The sequence below is a fragment of the Lepidochelys olivacea genome (genome assembly GCF_965140295.1).
Source record: "Lepidochelys olivacea isolate rLepOli2 genome assembly, chromosome: 5".
NCBI classification, from domain to species: Eukaryota; Metazoa; Chordata; order Testudines; family Cheloniidae; genus Lepidochelys; species Lepidochelys olivacea.
The window spans coordinates 2,112,813-2,130,061 of record NC_140415.1 but is presented as its reverse complement, the minus strand read 5'-3'; the positions used below and the strand labels follow the sequence as shown (position 1 = coordinate 2,130,061).

General features: G+C 43.2%; 1 protein-coding gene across 6 annotated transcripts in view; it reads left to right on the top strand.

Moving 5' to 3' along the window:
* UNC13B (unc-13 homolog B) overlaps positions 1 to 17,249 on the top strand; it is a gene marked incomplete at its 5' end in the record, with an annotated part of 380,494 nt that overhangs the window by 259,063 nt on the left and 104,182 nt on the right. For all 6 annotated transcript variants that reach the window (XM_084628800.1, XM_084628798.1, XM_084628797.1 and 3 more), the window contains 3 exons: positions 6,828 to 6,997; positions 12,518 to 12,633; positions 14,891 to 15,054. In XM_084628800.1, coding sequence (XP_084484926.1) covers positions 6,828 to 6,997; positions 12,518 to 12,633; positions 14,891 to 15,054 — 450 coding nt within the window. The remainder of the gene's footprint in view (positions 1 to 6,827; positions 6,998 to 12,517; positions 12,634 to 14,890; positions 15,055 to 17,249) is intronic.

Below are 17,249 nucleotides of genomic sequence, written 5' to 3'. Positions count from 1 at the left end.
TGCATGCTGCCCCATCTGCAGGCACTGCACCTGCAGCTCCCATTGGCTGTGGTTCCGAACGAATGGGAACTTCAGGGACGGCACGTGGGGTGGCGGCAGCGTGTGGAGCCCCTTGGCTGCCCCTATGTGTAAGAACCAGAGAGGGGACATGCCGCTGCTTCCAGGAGCCATGGTATGCACGGAGTGAGGCGAGCCCCTGACCCCGCTCCCCGACTGGCGTGCCGGAGCAGGGCAAGTCCTGGACCCTGCTCCTCGGCAGAAGCTCGAGGGCCAGATTAATGTTGGAAGGGCTGGATGTGGCACCCGGGCCTTAGTTTGCCCACTCCTGCTCTAGAACAAACGAGTTTAATACTGGTAGGAACAGAAGACTTATTTCTTTGTTCTGTTGGGATAATTATTTGTCAAGGAGATCTTGCCAAATCTCAGGGCTTTTACTCCATGGTTGTCATCCTTGACCTCTCAGCTGCTTTTATACCAGGGATCGGCAACGTTTGGCATCAGGGTAAGCCCCTGGCGGGCCGGGCTGGTTTGTTAACCTGCTGCGTCCGCAGGTTCGGCTGATCGCAGCTCCTACTGGCCGCGGTTCGCTGCTCCAGGCCAGTGGGGGCTGTGGGAAGCGCCGCAGACCGAGGGATGTGCTGGCCGCCCTTCCCACAGCTCCCATTGGCCTGGGATGGCGAAGTGCGGCCACTGGGAGTTGCGATCGGCCGAACCTGCAGACGCGGCAGGTAAACAAACCAGCCCTGCACACCAGGGGCTTACTCTGATGGGCTGCGTGCCAAAGTTTGCCGATCCCTGATTTATGCTCTCCTCCTCCCCTGGTTCTCTGATCTCTCAAGCCATCTCTTCCTCATATCTTTTCATTCTTTCTCTGCCTCCCTCTCTCACTGTCATGGGGATTGCACTAGGCTCTTTCTTCTGCTCCCTTCGCTGTACCATTTGTTATGGTGACCTCATCTGCTTAGACACAATTGCCATCTTCACACTGACGACTTACCCAATGGCCTCTCCACCCTAACCTGTCTGTCTCTCCATGTACTTAGCTGGCCTCTCCTTTTAAAAGTTAACGTGGCCAGAAACACTGGCTCGCTGTTTTCCCCATCGCTGTTGACAACACAACTATCCTCCCTTCCCCAGATCTGTAAGTGGGACGGCTTGGACTCCGCCTTCTCTCAGCCTGCTCATTCAGGCTGTATCCAAACCTTGCTCCTTTCTCCCTCGAACATCTCTGAGTCACTCTTTCTGTTTCTCTACATCATTGCAACTCCCTCATCCCGCATCACCTCAGATAGCTGCCTCTAGCCTGGTTTTCCAGACAACCACCTTGCTCCCCTCAGATCCATTAAAAACTCCTGCAGAGAGCCCGTCTTCCTGCTTATCCGCTCTGTCCTATCATGTCCTTCTCCGTCTCCTTCACTCTGCCATCAATGCCACTCTATATTATCCACCTCTCTTACAAACACCTTTTCACTTTCTTCCATGCCACCCTTTATGTGCAGGAAACTCTCCCTGTAACACTAGCCTGTAACGGTATTACCCTGTTCTCCTTCAAAACTCCCCTCCACAGCCACTGCTACCATGATTCCTAAAGGAAATATGAGTCCCAAATGGCTGTATAAGTGCTCGCTAGGCATTTAAAGATATTTATCCTTTTAATTTTACCTTGTAACTTATATTTTTTAAATGGCTCAAAATCATTTAGCTATGTGCTTAGCTGGCCTATTTAAATCTATGTAAATATTCCTCTTTCCCTTGTCCTCCCTCCCCCGTTCCTTCAATTGTTTGTTACACCCACAAGTTTCCTCTTGTCTTAAAAACACTGTAGGTAGAACTGAATAGGGAAACAGTTTTTGTATGCTGGAAGAATTTTCCATTTTTCCAAAATGTTTCCTGCCACAGATTGGAACAAAAAGTCAAAATCTTGAAAATGTTCACAAAGAGATAATACAGGATTGGTTTTTTTTGATTGGGTCAGTTGAAATGTTTCATTTCAGTTTCAACCTTTTTAATTTGTTTACTTTTTTAGACTATAAATAAGCTGAAATTTTGAATTAAAAAGTTTTGAACTGTAAAATGGAACATTTCATTTAAAAAATGTTGAAACTGGATGTTTTGACAATTTCAAAACATTTTTTCCAAAATGTTGTTTGAATCAGGAAATTCACAGACGCCGACCCTTCTCCACAAACCGTTTTTGTCAATGAAATTGCATTTTCTGATAAATATTTTGTCAAAAATTCCTTACCAGCTCTAACTGTAAACTCTTCAGAGTAGGGACTGTGTCTTACTCTGTGTTTTCACTATACTAAGCACAATGGTGTCCTGAGTCTAATTTGGCCATCAGAGCACTACAGGAATTAAAATAATAAATAAATGATAATGGCATAAGCCAGGGAAACTCTTATTTGTGAAAAGGAGGCATTAAGTCACAGTTTCACCAATTTCCCTCCCTCCCATAAGAACAGCCAGACTGGGTCAGACCAAAGGTCCATTTAGTCCAGTATCCTGTCTCCCGATAGTGGCCAATGCCAGGTGCTACAGAGGGAATGAACAGAACAGGTAATCCTCAAGTGATCCATCCACTGTCGCTCATTCCTAGCTTCTGGCAAACAGAACCTAGGGACACCATCCCTGTCCATCCTGGCTAATAGCCATTGATGGACCTATCCTCCATGAACTTATCTGGTTCTCTTTTGAACCCTGTTATAGTCTTGGCCTTCACAACATCCTCTGGCAAGGAGTTCCACAAGTTGACTGTGCATTGTGTGAAGAAATACTTCCTGTTGTTCGTTTTAAACCTGCTGCCTATTAATGTCATTTGATGACCCCTAGTTCTTGTGTTGGGAGGAGGAGTTAATAACACTTCCTTATTTGCTTTCTCCACACCAGTCATAATTTATAGATCTCTATCATATCCCCCCTTAATCATCTCTTTTCAGCTTGGAAAAGTCCCAGTCTGATTAATCTCTCCTCATATGGAAGCTGTTCCATACCCCTAATCATTATTATTGCCCTTTTCTGAACCTTTTCCAACTCAATGTATCTTTTTTGAGATGGGGCGATCACATCTGCACACAGTATTCAAGATGTGGGCATACCATGGATTTATATAGAGGCAATATGATATTTTCTGTCTTCATAGAATCATAGAATATCAGGGTTGGAAGGGACCTCAGGAGGTCATCTAGTCCAACCCTCCACTCAAAAGCAGGACCAATCCCCAATTAAATCATAGAATCATAGAATATCAGGGTTGGAAGGGACCCCAGAAGGTCATCTAGTCCAACCCCCTGCTCAAAGCAGGACCAATTCCCAGTTAAATCATCCCAGCCAGGGCTTTGTCAAGCCTGACCTTAAAAACTTCTAAGGAAGGAGGTTCCACCACCTCCCTAGGCAACGCATTCCAGTGTTTCACCACCCTCCTAGTGAAAAAGTTTTTCCTAATATCCAACCTAAACCTCCCCCACTGCAACTTGAGACCATTACTCCTTGTCCTGTCCTCTTCCACTACTGAGAATAGTCTAGAACCATCCTCTCTGGAGCCACCTCTCAGGTAGTTGAAAGCAGCTATCAAATCCCCCCTCATTCTTCTCTTCTGCAGACTAAACAATCCCAGTTCCCTCAGCCTCTCCTCATAAGTCATGTGTTCAAGACCCCTAATCATTTTTGTTGCCCTTCGCTGGACTCTTTCCAATTTATCCACATCCTTCTTGTAGTGTGGGGCCCAAAACTGGACACAGGACTCCAGATGAGGCCTCACCAATGTCGAATAGAGGGGAACGATCACGTCCCTCGATCTGCTCGCTATGCCCCTACTTATACATCCCAAAATGCCATTGGCCTTCTTGGCAACAAGGGCACCCTGCTGACTCATATCCAGCTTCTCGTCCACTGTCACCCCTAGGTCCTTTTCCGCAGAACTGCTGCCTAGCCATTCGGTCCCTAGTCTGTAGCTGTGCATTGGGTTCTTCCGTCCTAAGTGCAGGACCCTGCACTTATCCTTATTGAACCTCATCAGATTTCTTTTGGCCCAATCCTCCAATTTGTCTAGGTCCCTCTGTATCCTATCCCTGCCCTCCAGCGTATCTACCACTTCTCCCAGTTTAGTATCTATCTATCCCTTTCTTAATGTTTACCAACATTCTGTTCACTTTTTTGACGGCCACTGCACATTGAGTGGATGTTTTCAGAGAACTCTCCACAATGAGTCCAAGATCTTTCTTGAGTGGTAACAGCTAATTTAGACCCCCACTGAAAACACCATCTTGGAAGCAGTTTGACTCATTTCATCTTTTTTTATTCATTTTTTACCCCCTGGTTTTTGTACATTATTTTTATTGAAAATTTTTATTTTAAATAATTCAGTACAACTAGACAATCAAGGTGAAACGTCACAAACAATCACAATAAAAACACTCCAACTAATATAAATATATTTTAAAAAGAGAAAACAGGAACATAAGAAGTGCAGCAAGTGCTGGAGAGCGTTAGAGAGGTGCTGCTTCCTGCATTGTGGGGACGTTTTTTAACACTGCGATATATGTTCAGACTCCACAAGACTGGGTTTATGCTGTTTCAATTTAAAAGTGAGCATTGTCCTTCATCTCCCAGGCAATAAACGTGTTCGAGTTGGATCCCAGAGCTCTCGTTTCTGTAGAAGTGGGGCTGATATCAGCCTGGCTGTCTTGGTTCAACAGTAACAAAGACTGCAGATTCTATAGGTGTACTCTGCCTTAAACCTCGCCTCCCCCCCGCCCCGCCCCCTGCCTTGTCCCCCCAGGTTCAGGTGTTTAACAGCACAGAGAGCTCCGGTGAATAACTCTGGTACAGAGCCAGGAGAGGAAATACAAAGAGGTAGAAGCCCCATAAAAATAGTAGCATCCCTCAAGGAAAGGTGTGTATGGTAGAGACAGTAACAGTCTTGAGGTGTACAGATCCAGTTGGTACCACTGAAAACGTTCTGCGGTGATTGTGGTGCTGCGCGGTCCCCTGTTGTAAGTAAAGAAAGAGAACACCGTTATTCCAGGTACCTCGTATGGTGCATGTTCAAGTTTAAAAGGCGCACAGTGCAGATCAAACTAGGTCAAATCAGCTTGAGTATCTTCCTAAAGAAGCAGTACTTTTGACAGACTGTAGTAGAGGGTCAAGACCTAGGGCCAGGTTAACAGAAGTACTTAGGCACCGAAAAATGCTGTCAGTGGGAGTTAAGGACCTAACTTGCTTAGGAGCTTGTGAAAATCCCATTGTGCATGTCTGTCTGCATCTTCGGGCAATTAAATACCTTTCCAAATCTGCCCCTAGGAAATTGAGAGTTTTTTATAATATTTGTTTGGGTTATGAAGAATTTTTAGTGTGTAGCCTCTTATTCTGCTGGGCCTACAGAGATGGCAACATGCCCAAATAGGTTTGAGAGCTAGAGGAAGAACCAACAGTCTTAGCATCTCCTCTTCAGCACACCATGCAATAAATCATCTTAAACACCTGTACATGTTTACACATGGGAGGGAAAGAATTAAAACCAGGGAAATATTGATTGAAACATTGGTTTTCTGTATTCTAAGTGGTACTTTGAATCGCTTGAGGAATGCAGAATGGATTGGTTTTCAAACAGCAGCAAACGATCAGGACAACCTCAAATTGCCTCTGCATTTCTCCATTTAATTCACAGTGAGCTCTTCTGCATTAGCTGTCTGTTAATGAATCCTAAAACACAATAGATGGCAATGGGAGACCAAATGAGTTCTTGGTAGGGAACATGTAAACACCATGGTTGCTGCCACATTTCACTGACTTGGCTTAGGAAATCTCTTTTGACCCATTTCTTCATTCTCTCTCCTTGTTCATTCTCCCCCTGTTGCTTAGCAACTGATGCAGTAGGTTTGAAAAGGCTAGAACATAGACCTTCAGCAGGAATTGCCATATTTTCAGGAACCCCCTTTTTTTTCTGGTGCGGCCAGACATTTGTAACGGTTATGAGTAATCACCCTTGTCATGCTTTTATATGAGCATTCAAATTGCTTTATCACATCACATGCCCAATAAATGAGCAGGGCTTTTGTGACAAGATCTCGCTATTTGCTGTGTCCCTATAGCTTTTGAGTTCTCTCATTTCCTCTGTGTGTTGTGCAGGTCACCTGCCTGTTTAGGTTTTAGGATACCTGAGTTTTTTTTTCTCAGCATCAGATCAGATGTGAAGCTTCAACTGAGAACAAAGCTGCCTTTTTGAAGGAGATTTCTTTAGTTCCCTGCCTGGGGCACGTTGTAGCTCTTAAATACCAACTTCGTTAGAGTTGCTGTTTCCCATCCCTTCCTCCCACACAGAAGCAGTATTATATCATCTCCCTGACTGTGTTGTTTTGTGCATTAATACACTGTTGCTTTGCTAGTGACACTAATAAAGTCTCAAACAAAATTAAGTTAATGGCCTCCATTTGAGTCTTCTTTGGTGAGGAGAGGAGAATGGAGGAGAGAGTTCTTTGTTGTTTAACAGAAGTTTGAACCTTTGACTAATACACTATAATCAAATCACTAGGCGGCATGCAGTATCCACTAGCAGTCCCTGGTAGTGGTCAGGGTCCTCAGAGTTTTGTGGCTATATTGTAGCAGAAGGCCTTCAAAAACTCTGTAGCACAATTCCTGCTGAGTACTTAAATTTTATTTGCATCTCGCATCCTTTGCCATCAGCTGCCAATGTGAATGAACATCTATGAAATAAATACCACTAAACGAACAGCAGAGAATGGTCAGTCATGCTGTAAAACCATGCATTCTACACCCTTGGATTCTGTGGCTGGTCACCCATCTGTACTTACTTGTCTTGTTCACAGTGAGTGCCATAACTCCTCGGATCGGATCAAAGTGCGTGTCTGGGATGAGGATGACGACATTAAGTCTCGTGTCAAGCAGAGGCTGAAACGTGAGTCGGACGATTTTTTGGGGCAGACCATCATCGAAGTCCGCACATTGAGTGGAGAGATGGATGTATGGTACAATCTTGGTGAGTAGCTTTTCAGTCCTCTAATTTAGATTACAATCCTTGGTAGAGTTTACAAATGTATGGAACTTTCCTTACTAAATTAGGCATGTTTGGGTTAGGAACTCTCATAATCCTGTGTGTGCATTAGTGTAATTTCCAAAGAACATGTGACTTTGAAGAGTTTTGGGGGTATGTTACGGGGCAGGCTATCAGGTGGTGGTCTTCCCAGTGAAAAACATTCGCTAATACATGCTCTTTGGAGAATCATAAAGGCAGAGTATTTTCTCTTTGCAAGCATTATAAATCACTAGAGCTGGGTGAAATTTTTTCCATGAATAGTAGATTTGCTAAAACATTAAGTTTTGGTTGGCCTGAAACCATTTGTGAATTTGACACAAATGTGCCAAATAGTTTTGGCCACACACACTTTTTTTTTTTTTTTTTTTTTGGAGATGTAGGGGCCATTCACAAAATGGGGGAAAAAGGGAGGAGGTGGTGATGGTGCCCCCCCGACAGTAAGCGGGTGAGTTGTATCTGAGCAGTGACAGTATGTGCACATGGCGATGGGAAAGAATTTTGAAGATTACTAACTGCCTTCATCCTAATGCTTCTGCTGCCTCTCACAGGGCCCCAGATGTGTGTTTCTGGGAGGGGGAGCAATGTCTCCAGAGTGGCTGAAGGAGAAGCTGCTTTTAAAGAACTGAGTTTGCGGATCGAGTAGGGACAAACTCTGACATCTGTACTGGGCTGAAATTTTCCTCTGGCCTCCCCAGTGGACCCAGTGATTATTATTCTGTACAGCTGTGTGGGAGATGTAGGTTCAGTTTTTGTTTCTAGACTCTCTTCTGTTCTGCCTAGGCTGAGAATGGAGGAGAGAGTTCTTTCTATTGTTTAACAGAAGTAAGAGGGCTTTGGGGATGGCAGATTGACTGAGGAATGGGATATGGCATCTTTCACCTGTAGGTCACCAGTTCAAATCCACCCTCAAATTATAGATAACTGAAAGTTTTAAGCATTGGAGAACTGTTCACTGGCCTATAAGAAATAAATTATTGAATTTCAGTCCACTTCTTAGCAGACACATGTGACCCTCAGTTGGAATTAATTTGTTTGTTGGATGCTTACTTAGTGAAACCAGAGTCTGAACTCCTCTCTCATCCTATGAGGTGCTCCCTGTGGGTATGAGATGCCAGGGCCTATGCTGTACCTGTACTGTGAATAAACGGGCTTTCAATCTCAAGGGCTGTTAGATGAGCACATTTCACTTAGACTGAATTATATTTAAAAAAAAAATTAGAAGCAGGAAAGTGGGGAAGCTTGAAGGCTCATATGAGGACACAGAGGACATCTTAGTGGGGGATGTTTCTCCTCATAGCAAGAAAAGTTAAGTAAAGCTCAGAGGAGTTAGTAACTTATTAAAGATGCTGTTCCCTTGCAGAGTGTCGGAAAAGGCACAAAGGACCAGGCTGGCAAAAATAAGATGGCCATACCCCAGACATTGTGGATTCCCACTGTGCCTCATTTTAGTGGTCAATTAATTGAGCAGGATTAGGAGGTGGGAGTTCGTTCCAAAAAGATCTGTAGGTGGAATGAAATAGTTCATTCTGTTAAGTCTGTATGAAAGGCTCCTTTAGTGAATTCTAACAGAAGAGTAGTTTAAAGACAGTGTAGTCCATTCCACTCTCAGAAAGTCCCGCTGGTTGTCAATGTGCAAAGAAACTCAGCACTGGATAGTCTCAATAATTCTAACCCTTAGCGCTTTGGTCATCTATAATGGGAATTTGGTTTTTGATTTTTTGATTAGCCTAGATTAGGGATGCAGGCAGATATATTTTATGGATTTCTGAAGTTATAACAGATTTCTTTATTTACTGCACTACAAAGGAGCGTTCATTTTTTAAATTGTTGCCGGGGTTAATGGGCAGCCCGTGTGGGTCAGTAGGGTTGTGGAGAAGTGGGTTTGAAGTCTGGAAAATTGGACCTGAGGCATGTTACCTTCTGTTGCATCCTGGCCACGTTAATGCAAGTGAAGAAGATGGTAATCGGGGGGTATAATGTCCTCACATCCTAAAGCAGTATGTGCTTACCTGGTGGAAGCATTTAACACCTCTATTTTTAGCATCATTAACTGTCTGTCTTATGCAGCAACAATTGAGGAACATTCAACTCTGTGTAGAGGAAAATGCTCTGTTAGACACATCAGTTCTGTTGCAGAGCTCGAGACATATGTTTGAATTTGGGACAGGCTTGATTGCCAGCAAATATTTCTAATGCTCTGATAAATTGTTGTTAGTAGCTTTTAGTCCTTTCCTGCCACAGCTCTGTATAGCATCAGAGATGTGTGACAGAGGAGTGGCTTACGATTCATTTCACTGTGTTCCAACGCTTGAAGAGGCAACTCCTTCTTGTTCCACGAGTTCATTACTCCTGTCGTTACTGTAGAATTGTGGGGTTAGAAGGGACTGCCAGTGCCAATATGCAGGATTTGTTGTGTCTAAACCATCCAAGACAGATGGCTATCCAGACTCTTTATAAAAATCTCCAGTGAAGGAGATTCCACAACTTCCTGAGAAAGTTTATTCCATTGTTCTACTGTTCTTACAGTTAGGAATTTTTTCCTGAGATTTAATATAAACATACTATACTATAGTTTGAACCCATTGCCTCTTATCCTGCTCCCTGTGGCAAGAGAGAACAACTTTTCTCCATCTTCTGTTATAGCAGCCTTTCATGTATTTGAAGACAGATCTCGTGTCTCCCCTTAACGTCCTCTTTTCCAAACTAAACATACCCAGTTCCTTCAGCCTTTGCTCCTATGGCTTGAATTCCATCCCTCTGATCATCCTTGTCACTCACCTCTGGATCCTTTCCAGTTTCTCTACATCTTTTCTCTCTCTACATTGGTGACCAAAATTGGACACAGTACTCCAGCTGAGGCCAAACCAGCATGGAGTGGACCAGTACTATCCCCTCCTGTGACTTGCATGCTATGCCTCTGTTGATGCAACCCAAAATTGCATCTTTTTTTTTTCAACAGCATCGTGTTGTTGACTCATGTAGTAGTAAAGGACGTTGTACTGCAAAGTAATTTAAGGGAAAAAATATTTTTGGGTGACAAGAATGAGATCTTTAAATGTGTTTTCTTGATTGATTCCTTTGAAGACATTTTCATCGTTAAGTGTGTTGTCCAGAGAGTTGGGCCTGGTGTTAACCAGGAGTATCCAGTCTTTGCTCAAATGTGGATGGTATGCAAGTAGCCTGATGGCCATACCTTGCATGCATCAAATGGAGGAGTTTGCCGTGGTGCTTATCTTTAGTATGACAATGTAGAATCATAGAATCGTAGGATTGGAAGGAATCTTGAGAAGTCTTCTAGTCCAGTCCCCTGCACTCATGGCAGGACTAAGCCATGTCTACACTAGAGAGCTTACAGTGGCACAGTGTTACAGTGTTGACTCATATTTGGCTTGTGATACGCTAGGACCCCAGGTCCATTTCCGCAGTGCTCCTTCCTAGGCAGTCAGTTCCCATTTTGTATGTGTGCAACTGATAGTTCCTTCCAAAGTGGAGTACTTTGCATTTGTCCTGAGTGTAGTCTGTCGAGACTCAGATGGTGTCCCTAGCCCCTGTTTGCCAGAAGCTGGGAATGGGCAACAGGGGATGGATCACTTGACGATTACCTGTTCTGTTCATGCCCTCTAAGGCACCTGCCATTAGCCACTGTCAGAAGACAGGATATTGGGCTAGATGGACCTTTGGTCTGACCCAGTAGGGCCATTCTTAGGTTAGATCAGAACATCTCAAATCAAAATATATTTTTGCATGCTGAGACTTGTAGTCTCCACAGACTATAACGTCTATATTCAAGTTAAGAGCCATTGTAGAGCTCTTGGGCTGGATGCATTTGTCCTTCGAGTCATACCTTGGCCACCACTACCATAGGGGTAATGTTAACAGCATTCTACAAGCAAGGACCAAAACAAAGACAAACTTCAGTGAGTGGTATTTGCACCTTCTGCCTATGGGAACCCACTCTGCTCTACTCTCTTGTAATGGTGACAAAGACATGCCCGGCATAGCCACATAGGTATATTACCCCTGTGTCTGACCGTCTTCTCAGTATGTCCCGGAAGGGGGTTGTGTGGGGTCTCTGCTGGAAGCTAAGAACTAGTTGACTGTCATGGTTATTGAATGATGTTTGTATAGGGAAGGCTTCGGGATAACCCGATCAACATTGAGAACTGTGAGCATCCCTGGAGCCAACACTGTGCACCTTGACCAGGTGCAGGCCTCAAGATTTACAAAGATGAAAAGAATCAAGAGTGTTTGAATAGGGGAATCCCTGGGGTGACAATGGTCTCTAACTGTGTAAGAGATGAAAAAAGAGCACAAGTTGTTACCCATTCCAGCAAGGGTGTCTCAGGAAAGGTGGATCCCAGGTTTCAAAACTGAACAAGTGCTGTGTGGACTAACCTTTGGTAGCCTAACGCCAGGGAAAAATAAACCTGTGGGGTTGGTGGTGCAGTGGCTTAGAATATCCTGTTACCTGTAGAGACTGGATTCCAATTCTCATGTGTGAAACAAGTAGAAATAAATTGGCTGGGATTATGGTAGTCTCCAACACAAAACTACCACAGAATCTGTCTTAATTGTCCCTCGGTGCTGGAAAGCCAAGGTGCAGAATTCCACAGGGTGCTGCAAACCTGTTTAAGGGCCTGGACTGGTATAACAAGCACTTCAGCATGTGATCGAGGTACATGGGCAGAGCTATGCTCTTAATCCAACTGAAGTGAGGGTAAAATGTTCTGAAGTGCTCAAGTCCCCTTTTCGGAAGTGACTTAGGAACCTAAGTCAACGAGACTGAAAACCTGTCTAACAGCAGTATCTGAATTTGCACTAGGGAACCTTTAGTGTACAGCTGCAGGGTTCACACGGGCAGTTAGTGTGTGGCACTTTGGGACGCTGTAGATTTACACACCAGCTCTCCACAGAGTGTTCATGTAGTAGACATGCCCTTTGACGCCTACACGTCTAAATCAACTTTGAAAATGGGTTGTAGTCTCCTAAATCACGTAGTTGCTTTTGAAAGTTTAACCCTTAGTTCCTTAATTTCATGGTCACTAAATTCATTCTCAGATTCACATACTCTCTGAAATAAAGGGTTTCAGCATGATCTTTGGCTTTTCTGATTCAATAACCTGCGTGTTAGTAGAGTGGCTGTCCTGTGCCAGTGGGGATAAAGAACTGCGTTTTAATTATTTTTTTTATGCGTTGAATTGCACATGTCTGAAATACGCATGTAGTTATCCCAGTTGTGTGTGAAACGGCGTAAATATGTCATGGCACTTGTGTTCATTTGGTAAATGCAAATTTACACGAACACTTTGAAAAAGACGATATTGAAGGGTCGTATTTCACTTCAAAGTCAGCCTGGACTTCCACATGTGTTTTCCTTTTTCCGCGTTGTGTTGCTGTGGCCATAAGAGCTAGTTCCTGTGCAAAGAAAAATATTTTTAACTTAGTACTTATTTTTCTTTCTAGAGAAAAGAACCGATAAATCTGCTGTATCTGGTGCTATACGCTTGCAAATCAATGTGGAAATAAAAGGAGAAGAGAAGGTGGCTCCGTATCACATTCAGTACACATGCCTTCATGAAGTGAGTAAGCCAGTGGTGGATAGTGGTAGTAGTTATGCATTCTCTGTCCTAACCCCTTGGCTTGGTAATGTGGTATACGTCCGTGTCTTCTTCCCCATGAACTCTCTCAGCCTGCTTATAGAAAGACCATAGTCTGTCCCGCTGTAACTATAAGCGCTTTTAAGCGCATTAAGATGTGGATAGCACTGCCTGTTTTAAGAAAGCTACAAAAGCTTTGCCCATGTACAAGGTGGGATATCTCATCTTGGCTGGGTTGTGAATAAATTGTTAATTGTCTTCTGAAATATTTTAGGGTATCAGTGTTGGGGGTGAAGCCCCTCTATTTATCCACTGAGCAGGCGGAGTGCAGGCAATGGCAGTATAATCTTCCCCCACACTGCTGCACCACTTTACTACTAGGGACCGTTAGGGAATAGAGGATAATCCAGTGTCCATGGCTGTTCAATCCTTGGTGTCTTTTGAGGTGGGCAAAAGTGGGCCAGATACCTCTGGGAGGTGGAAGAATAAGGATAAGAGGTGTCAACTAAATGTAACGGGCTGGCAAGCAGGTGTTACGGTCAAATCATCGCTTTTTAGTTCAGTGGCAACTCTGCTTCTCTAATTGTCTGGTTTTTTTCCCCCTTCTGAATATGCAGGGTCATTCCCTTCCTCCTTTTAAAAGATCATTTCTTTCCTTCTTTTATCCAATGTGTCTGTATATCACAGACAAAACTGAGATGCTTTGCAGCTAAAATTATTAGATCGGGAGAAATCATAGGTTAAAGCAAAAAGTCCTGTGGCTCCTAATTAGAACATGAGATTTTTCATCACTTGATTTACACACGGAGGAGGTGAATGTCCTGAAGGCTTATGTATCTGTATACGACATGAGTTGGAGAAACACTGAGAAATATGCTGAACTGCACGTGTGTTGATTACTGTACAGCAGCAGTGGGTGAAAGCCTTTCCAGTGTAACTAGATGAGGCTGAAGGTTGGAATGAATAAGGGTACGTAGCTGATTCTTTTCTGAGCCCAAGTCAGTCGGGATATCGTTAGAAATATCCCTTTTTCCAAAGATCATAATGATCAGAATGTTTGGCAAATAATGAATGCCTGGGAAAGGACCGTTACGTTAGTTTAAACAGTTTGTCCGTTTTAAGTCATTTTTATCTCCCCTACAGAGCCTTTTAAGTTTCAGGAGACCAATCAGTCTGAGATTTCGCTGGCGGAAGAAAATACTTTATTGCATCTTTTACAAAGTCCTTACTTCAAGAGAACTTTCATTGCAACCAGTGGGAATTCCCTTGGAGTAAAAGTTGCACAATTTGGCCCACTGAGGGAGGTGCTTTTTCCCCCAAGGGCCTTGCAATCTAATTAAATTACAAATGTAAAGTGGAGTGTTAAACCTTCGAAGGCTTTGTTCTGCACCTTGTTTTAGGCAATGTCACAGCTTGTTCTTTGTGTGACTGTTAGCTTGAAACGTTGGAGGGCAAAGGCTTGTGGCTGCATAGTGAAGTTTGTTGTGCCAGAATGATTAAGGAAGCTGTAGAATCATGGTGAAATGGCTGGCTAGCTTTCCATTCTGAGCACCTCAGACCATGGGGATCATTGTGAATGGTCCATGATGTGACAGAGAAGCTGAAAAAGCATTAAGCCAATTTTTGCACTGTTCTGTTAGGTGGTTTTACTATGGGCAGACTGCATCTGTATGATTCGGGTGCGTGGCAGACATGTAGTTTGTGAATCAAATATGCTTGTGAAGTTCCATCCATTTTATTTTTATTTCTTTAGATTTATACAAAGTCACATTAAGGACATATCCAAAGTTGCACATACCTTTAACCATTATTTGAAACCACAGCTTGCAGTTTCCCTTACCGTCAATACTGAGGTGTGGCCCATGGGGACGGTGACCTGTAGTTGAAGGCCTCACGCTTGTGTTAAAGGTCTGCTCCACTTCATGCACATTGGGTTTGGTCCTGGGGGCAGGTTGTCCATGCTGTCCTTTGTTAACATAAATTTGAGCACTGATGGAATAGCTAAAGTTTTATTTCCTCAGAGTATGAATGAGTTATTTATATTGGTAGGTGAAATTGTAGGGATGAATCTGAGGAATCCTGTCATGGATGCTGAGGAAGAAAACTGAAATAAATTAATAAAAAAGCAAATAGGTGTTTCAGATGTTCTGTCTCCAGGGTGGTTCCAAGACGGTCATGTTGCGCTCAGCCTTAGAGGCTTCCAACACATCAGGTTTAATTTAGTTTGTTTCCATTTCAGAACCTCTTCCACTATCTCACAGACATTCAAGGGAACGGGGTGGTGAAGATCCCTGATGCCAAAGGAGATGATGCCTGGAAGGTGTATTTTGATGAGACAGCCCAAGAGATCGTGGATGAATTTGCAATGCGTTACGGTATAGAAACAATATACCAGGCTATGACGTAAGTTACTTTCCATGTGTTCCTCATACTGAACCCTTGCTGTAGTTAATTTATTTAATCTCAAAGGGAAGAGTTCTAAATATGTTGGGTACTCAATATTTTTAGGATGGCTGGCATGGCCTGTGATTTCCCATCTGGCTCTGCTGGCTACTGTCCTTTAGGTTTATTGTGAGTAGGAAAGGGCTATCATGCTCTTCGCTTAGCTTCCTCAAAAGATAGAAATCAGTGGATGAAGAAGGATCAGGATTGAGGGACTCGGAACCCACAGCTGGCTGATAGTCCTGCCCCTTGAATTTCAAGTCTGAGCAGCCGTATCCGGTGGTGTTGATGTAAATAAGCATGAGCTTGATTCCCAGAGGTAAACCATTGATGGTGTGAGATTCTGGGTCCTCCATTAATTGACCGCTGGAGTTATTTAAAATGTGTCCTCCCTACGCCCAAATAAAAACGTCTAGTGGGGATGAGGAAGAAGGGTATTTGTGACCCAAATTTAACACCAGTGCTCTTTCATGGTGATCAAAGAATCCTGGGTCAAGAACCAGAACAATCAGTTTTTAAGTAGGAGGATTTGCCGAAGGCGATGACCTGGTTTGCTCTGTTTGAAACTAGACTGTTCCAATTCTTGGTTTCCTGGGGGCCTTTCCTAAACACTGAGCTCTGACTTGAGTTCCTAATGCACTCTGCGTCTTCCTGCAGACCACCATTTGTATTGCATTTGCTTTTTGTCTTCAGTTAAATATTGAATGAGGCAGATTAGCTTGAAGAAACTCACCTTTGAAGTTGAAGTTTCAGTTCTGGGGCATCCTGAAGCCCTTGCACTGAATGCATTCCACAGGTCGTTCTCCATGCACATATCTTCACTTTCTGCCAGTTGAACGATGATAATCAAAATGGAAAGGAATTACTGAAATAGAGCTGTGTTAGCCAGCCCCCAGGTGTTCTTTGCTCACATATAGTGTTTATGGGTTACGATTAGAACCTACGTTTCATCAGTTATGCTACATCTTTAAGAACTGCTAAAAAGTACATCCCTTCTCAAACCCTGATAGCAGCTTTCTGCTGGGAATCGGGCTTTTCAGTTTTTCAGAAGAATTAAAGTAGTTGGAGATCATTCTTTCTTCCATAAACGTATCTGTGAAAGACACAGGTAGAGACATGCAGGTCTGTCTGTCTAGATTTTTATACAGTACTAGTTGAGCGCCTGAACTACCTGTAGGCCAGTATGGTACCTACCATATACAACTAATGCAATGCCATGTGTTTATCTGAAACATTGATTCTTAAATATTTTCATGTAAAGCCCTGTCAATTTACTTGGAAGGTGAGTAACATGGAAGCTAATGACTGCGTGTTGCCTAAGGATGACACAGGGATTATGATCTGTTTCATGTTTAAAAGAATCTCTCTGGAATTTGTAGCAGAAGTTCTAACAAGTTTCTGACACATGGACACTCTTCTCTTGTGTTACGTCTTATAATATTAGCCCTTTTTTAAAGGGCTGTTTTTCCTTATTTATACCAGCTTTTCTTTGGTTGTTTACTTTAATCACTCCTCAAGACCAAATGCTGGTGGAATAATTTTAAGATTTCCTGTAAGAGATTTCCTTACACTTTAATAAGAGCAATTATATGAGAAAATGCAAATGAGACAACATACTTCCTGCAGGATGACAGGATTAGCCCTAAAGAATCAAAGAAATGTCTGTAAAGCACAAAGATAGTGGTATGTAGATCCTGCTGCACTCAAGGCAGGGAGTGTGTTGCAATTCCTGCTGGCACGTCACTTAGGAAGTTACTGACTATTGGAAGGAGCAGTATGCTTTGCAGGTCTCCTTGCATCAGGCATTGTCTCAGAATCACCGTATCCTGGAGCAACAGAAGAATCTCAGGATTGGACTTATCAATAAATTGCCAAATTGAGAGGCTATTATGTAATGTTTCCAGGGCCATGCTAAAAGCATTTATTTTGCTACTACCAGCTGGTATCTTTGCAGAAAAGTCAAGTGTTGGGACAATGGAGACTTGTCAAGAAGTTGAAATTCTGGATTATAGCTACAGCTCTCATTGATATGGTACTTTGAGCCGTGCGTTGCCAATATTAATGGGGTGGAAATAGCTGAAAGAATCAACTCTATAGCTCTGCTTTTCCCCGAGGGCCAGAAATAACCTTGTAAACTTTAGAGCATCTTTGTGTCT